At 37.0% G+C, this 5,903-nt stretch overlaps 1 protein-coding gene across 3 annotated transcripts in view; it reads left to right on the forward strand.

The window, feature by feature from the left end:
• Nucleotides 1-5,903, forward strand: part of WTAP (WT1 associated protein) — a 26,889-nt gene that overhangs the window by 19,583 nt on the left and 1,403 nt on the right. For all 3 annotated transcript variants that reach the window (XM_031028036.2, XM_006733218.3, XM_031028035.2), the window contains exon 7: nt 4,362-4,516. In XM_031028036.2, coding sequence (XP_030883896.1) covers nt 4,362-4,516 — 155 coding nt within the window. The remainder of the gene's footprint in view (nt 1-4,361; nt 4,517-5,903) is intronic.

Here is a 5,903-nt window from a genome sequence, read left to right on the forward strand (position 1 = left end):
TTTTTTTTTTTTTTTTTTTTTAAGTTCAAGGAATACTATGATGATTTTGTTGTACTTTTAACATTTTGATTTTGGGGGGCTGTGGAGAGCAGATTGATTTTGGAAAAATTGTTGCTGTGCTCTTCAAAGTGAAGGAAAAGGTTGTGTCTCATTTTTAAAGACCTACGTTTTTCCAGCTGGTATCATAAAAGACAAGGAGACTTGACACTTGTTACTTTTTGACACCTTGTCCCAGGATATTGCAGTAGAAATTAATGTGGGACAGCTTCACAGGGTGCCTACCAGAAGATTGGGGAAATAATGTATTGGAACTGTGGGCTGGCCTAAGTGAGACATTTTGTGAATTGAAAAAAAGGTATAGTGATCATTTCTAGCAAATTCATTTGATCATTTAGATAAATGAGGCATTATTTTCTTCATGCTTCCATCCAATCCTGGAGGTGAATTTTTTTCGTCAGATCATTCTATAAGTCACCAGTGCGAATTTTCACTTGGTGATAATGGAGTCTAAGATGAGTGGAAGATATATGTTCCAGATTGTCCCAACGTTTAAGTGCAGTTTTAACAAGGGTGACTTAAGTTCTCTCTTAACCATTCAAATCAATTGTAAGTATCTTGTATGTTTGTGCTTTAGGGAACTGATTGTGGGGCAGAGGGTGGGTTGAAGAAGTGGTTTGTGTGACTTTACAGCAAGAGATCCGCTTCTAAAATTCTCACTATTTGTGGGGTTGGAGGGTAAGTAACCAAATCTGTTTGAAATTAGCTTATTGTGCCACATTAAGGCATTTGCATATATTTTATGCCATTTAAGATCACAGTAGAAATGGCCTACATATTTTTAGTAAGTCAAGAAATAATTCATAAAATGTATTATTAACATGTACTCAGATTTATTAGCCAACATCTTTCTTTGCCGCTTAGGTAAGAGTCACTGTGAGGTCTGTGGATTTTTTTCTTCTTACTGTTAAAAACGTTTTTTAATAAGTTAATACAGGCTCATGTACAAAATTGGAACAGCATGAAGAAAGATGGAGACAAAAAGTGAGAGTCACTCCTGGATGTGACCTTTCCTTCCCCAATCTGTTCTCCAAGAGCAGTAACCACTGCTAAGTTTCTTGGGTATCATCAAGATAATTTCTATGCATATACAGTCATTTTATAGATACCGATTTTAAACAAATGTGAACGTACGTAACATAGATGATTGAAGCTTGGCATCCCCTCCCCAACACATTTTATCCCTTCCACAGTTTTTTATTTTTTAAGTACATTTAGATTACTTAATTTTTAATGGTTACATAATATTTTCTTTGTATTAATAAATCATAATTTATTTTAATCACCTGTAAATGGATTTTTGTTCTGTAAAGAATAGGCTATAAACGGTACTATAAATACATCATTAACTTGAAACAGTGCTCAGTCAGTACTGTGTTTGGAATAATTCAAATAGAATGGGTTGTGGGTCCCCCCCCACATACACACACTTTCTTATTCTGTTTTAATTTTGAAAGAGAAAGATTGAGTTATCTTCTCTGCTTTAGTTAAAATATTCCATACATGTAACAGTGCATATATTTTAAGAGTATTTAAGAGCGATCTATTTCAGTTGTTTTGACAGTTCTGTTTTGCATTTAATCATTTAGGTAATTTTGTGTACACCTCTCAGATATCCTGGCCCTCTTCCTTGTGATTATAAAGCAATGTATAGTGTCTGTTCTTTTTTATAAATCTTTCTCTCAAACTGTTTCCTTTCATATTTTCTTTGGAATTATTTGATTTTAGGAATGGGTTGGGGGGGTTGTAATTAAAGTAAAATATTCCAAAGACAGTTACTTGTAATTGAACTCTTCTCATTTGGGGGGATGTGATGAACACAACATAAATCTTATATGACATGGTAAAATGACAAAATGTGTAAAGAACAGTTTTGTTAAGACTTGTTTGAATAATCACTAATTTTAGAAGTGATAGGGTTATCTTAGACCAGGCCTTTATAAAAAGGTACTACGACTATGAATGAAACATTTTTTGCATTCACTTTATGATATACTTTATATGAGATTAAGTCAGGTCACAAATTAATGTATTGGTTTTACAGTATTTTTTTCTACTCTCTCTTAAATTCACATAGAAGGATTTTCAGGTTAGTTGGAAAACACTAATGCTATATAGACTTTGTATAAGAAAACAAAATTGTGGGAGCATGGACAGTAAGGTGGGAGGAGTGCCACTACCTGACAGTGGTACCTATCTCTGAACTCCCTCATGGGATTTCTAAACTCCTGTTCATTGGAGGCCAAAGTCTGAGGTGCTAATGGGAAATGGTGGGGAGGGGAGTTTTCTGGAGCTACAGTTGCAATGAACAAGAACACCAGCTACAAAAGTTGCCATATAGAGAATAAAACCCTTAGCAAGTGCTTTCACCTGAGGCTGCTTTGAGCAGCAGTAACCCAGGTTTTACTGTACCACAGAAAAATTTAAATTACCAACTTTTGCTTGAATTACATTAGGGTAGGATATGTACTATGGGTAAAAAAACAACACGGAGTCAAAGCATGAGAATCATTTACAAAATGCTCTCATTTTAAGTCTGAAAGCCTATGATAATCAGGTTCAGATGCATTCTGGAGTGATATATCAGGCAAGTGAAAGCCCCGGTAGGTGAAGGAAAGAACAGAAAGTGTCAGCAAAAAAATTTTCTAACCAGTTAGGTTAGGTCTTTCTGAAGTTAACACCATCAGAAGAATATCAGACTGTCCCTGGTGGAGCATATGACTCTTGATTTCGGGGTTGGAAGCACCATGTTGGGTGTAGAGCCCACTTAAAAAAATTTTTTGTTTTAGTATCAGGCTGTCCTATTCAAGTATCAGGTAACATCACAATTATGTACTTAGATCAGATCCCTTTAAAAGTGATCATTTCTCCTGTTATTGTCGAGTCTAAAGAAAAGGCAGAGCTTCATTGAGGACTGTTACCAAGGCTTTTGACTGCATTTTTGCAGTTGCTGTGTATGTGTGTGTAGGTTCTATAGAAGGTTGCACTAATACTTGGTAACTAATTTGTGGAAAGTTTGGTGCTCCTAATTTGGCAGATATTTAACATATTTACATTATTTGTGATAAACAACCCCAATCTTATTTTCCTGTTCTAAAGGTAATCTTCTATAACATGAATAAAATCTTAACCACATATCAATATTAAATTTTTAAAAACTTGTGTTTAAGACGGCTCAAAAGTATATAAAAAAAGTTAAATGAGGGATTAGTGGATGGAAATATTCTTTTTTTTTAGATTTTATTTATTTATTAGATGGAGAGAGACACAGCGAGAGAGGGAACACAAGCAGGGGGAACAGGAGAGGGAGAAGCAGGCTTCCTGCCGAGTAGGGAGCCCGATGCGGGGCTCGATCCCAGGACCCGGGGATCATGACCTGAGCTGAAGGCAGACGCTTAACGACTGAGCCACCCAGGCACCCCGTGCATGGAAATATTCTTTTTTTTTTTTTTAAAGATTTTATTTATTTATTTGACAGAGAGAGACACAGTGAGAGAGGGAACACAAGCAGGGGGAGTAGAAGAGGGAGAAGCAGGTTTCCTGCAGAGCAGGGAGCCTGACGCGGGGCTCGATCCCAGGACCCTGGGATCATGACCTGAGCCGAAGGCAGATGCTTAACGACTGAGCCACCCAGGCGCCCCATGGATGGAAATATTCTTAAGGCTCTTTTTAAAAAAGCTCTTTAGGGGCGCCTCAGTCAGTAGAGCATGTGACTCTTGATCTCAGGGTCATGAGTTCAAGCCCCACGTTGGGTGTAGAGATTACTTTAAAAATATTAAAAGTCTCTAAAAACAGTTATTGAATATGCCTCATTTACTGCAATAAACATTCTTATGACAGCTGCCTATGAAGAGGCACCCTCATCAAATGCTACTTTAGCAACAATAAATATACTCTACGTTATTGCATTTACCTTTTCAAGAACTTTTCTGTTCCATGAAACGAAGTACCTTAGTGTTTTATTAATATTGGTATATCTGAGGTTTGCATTAGTTAACTGGCTTGTTTCCATTTCAAATGATAATTTGGGATGAAAATAGATATCAGAATCCATTACTAGTGTAATAGAAAATGTGGCCATTTGGGTACTTTTTGTTTAGGGTTTATTTTTGCTGCTGTATTGGCAAAATACTGAAATGCAGAAGATGGACGTGTTCCAGAAAAGAAGATGGTAATTATAGGGAGGCATCTGCCGTGACAGTTACATTCTGTACGTGTTAACATCTATTGCTGTAATAATTGCAAGCAAACAAGGTTGTAGACACTTGTCTTCATTTTATGATGGATGGCTCTTTCCTTTGCAGCCAAACAGGCAAAAAGTTAATGGCGAAGTGTCGAATGCTTATCCAGGAGAATCAAGAGCTTGGAAGGCAGCTGTCCCAGGGACGTATTGCACAACTTGAAGCAGAGTTGGCTTTACAGAAGAAATATAGTGAGGAGCTTAAAAGCAGTCAGGATGGTAAGGGTTTTTTTGAACAGTTTGGTTAACTTTGCACTGGCTTTAAAAAATTTGCCAGGCATGAATATTATAGATTAGATTCTGTATGTACTAATCTGTGCCAGTGGTCCTGAAAAATTATAAATGAAACATTTCTAGTTGAGTCAGCAAAGCCATTTAACTTTAGTGGTTCCCCCCCCACACACACTCTTGTTTATTGTGCAAATTTCCTCAGTTTTTGGTTTTTTGGGGGGTGGAATTTGGTGAAAAATAGGCTGTTTATTACTAACGCATTACATATATAAATTCATATTCAATATTTAAAAGGGGGTTATCTTCATTTAACCAATATTCTAAGTGTAAATATTGGAAGTATTTGGCTATTTCCAGTGGTCTAAAAATACAGAATTAATTGTACCTGTTAAGGTCCTGTTTAGTGAATAAGATGTAATATTTAAATTTGCTAAAGATAAACTGGACTTAATTGTCAGCCACTGCCGTCCCCCTTCTTCCCCCGCCCCCCGCCTTTTTTGGGGGGGCAAGTGTAGCTGTATCCCTTCTGTTTTTTCTCTTTTTGAGGAAGATGAATAGTAACTAAAATATCCGAACTCTGGAAATAAAATTGAAAGTTAAGGGGCGCCTGCCTTTGACTCAGGTCATGATCCCAGGGTTCTGGGATCAAGCCCCGTATCGGGCTCCCTGCTCAGCGGGGAGCCTGCTTCTGTCTTGTGCCCTCTGCTTGCTCTCTCTCTATCAAATTAATAAAATTTTAAAAATAAATAAATTGAAAGTCAATATATTTGATAATTGCAAAGATCAGTAGTCAATATGATACCTTTTAACATACCTTTTCAAAGTGATAGTTATTAGCTCTTAATATTTGTAAACATAGTGACTAGGCGATTTTGTATAGTAGTCAAGGACTTTCCCCTCTCCCAAGTCTTTTTAGGACTTAATGGACATGTGTATTTTGTCAGTTTTCAGGAGTTATTTTCTCTGATTTTTGTTTTTGTTATAGCATAGGCCTCTTTGGAGTCTTAGAGTAGAGGACCCACTGCTCCCTAGGGCTAAACCTGCTGTGGAGCTGAGACAAACACTGGCTAGGGGGGTAAGGAGAAAGGGAACCAGCCATGTGGGCCCCAGGTAAACATGTGGAGTGGATTTGGGGGGGCTATAATCAGTTGTATATGGCTAGATGGTTTGAATCAGTTTTAACTTGGTTGCTTTAAGATATTTTAAGCATGTCTCCTCCCCCACCCCCCACCCCCGAAAAACCCAAACTCATTCTTAAATGGCTATTTTTAAATTGCAAGCAAAAAAATTTTAAGTATTTTGTGATTCTTTAGAATTGTATTCGTTCACTTAAACATTTATTGAGTGTCTGGCTTTGTGACAGACACTAATATTT

This window comes from Leptonychotes weddellii, chromosome 8 (genome assembly GCF_054177405.1).
Source record: "Leptonychotes weddellii isolate Sample4059 chromosome 8, ASM5417740v2, whole genome shotgun sequence".
NCBI lineage: Eukaryota > Metazoa > Chordata > Mammalia > Carnivora > Phocidae > Leptonychotes > Leptonychotes weddellii.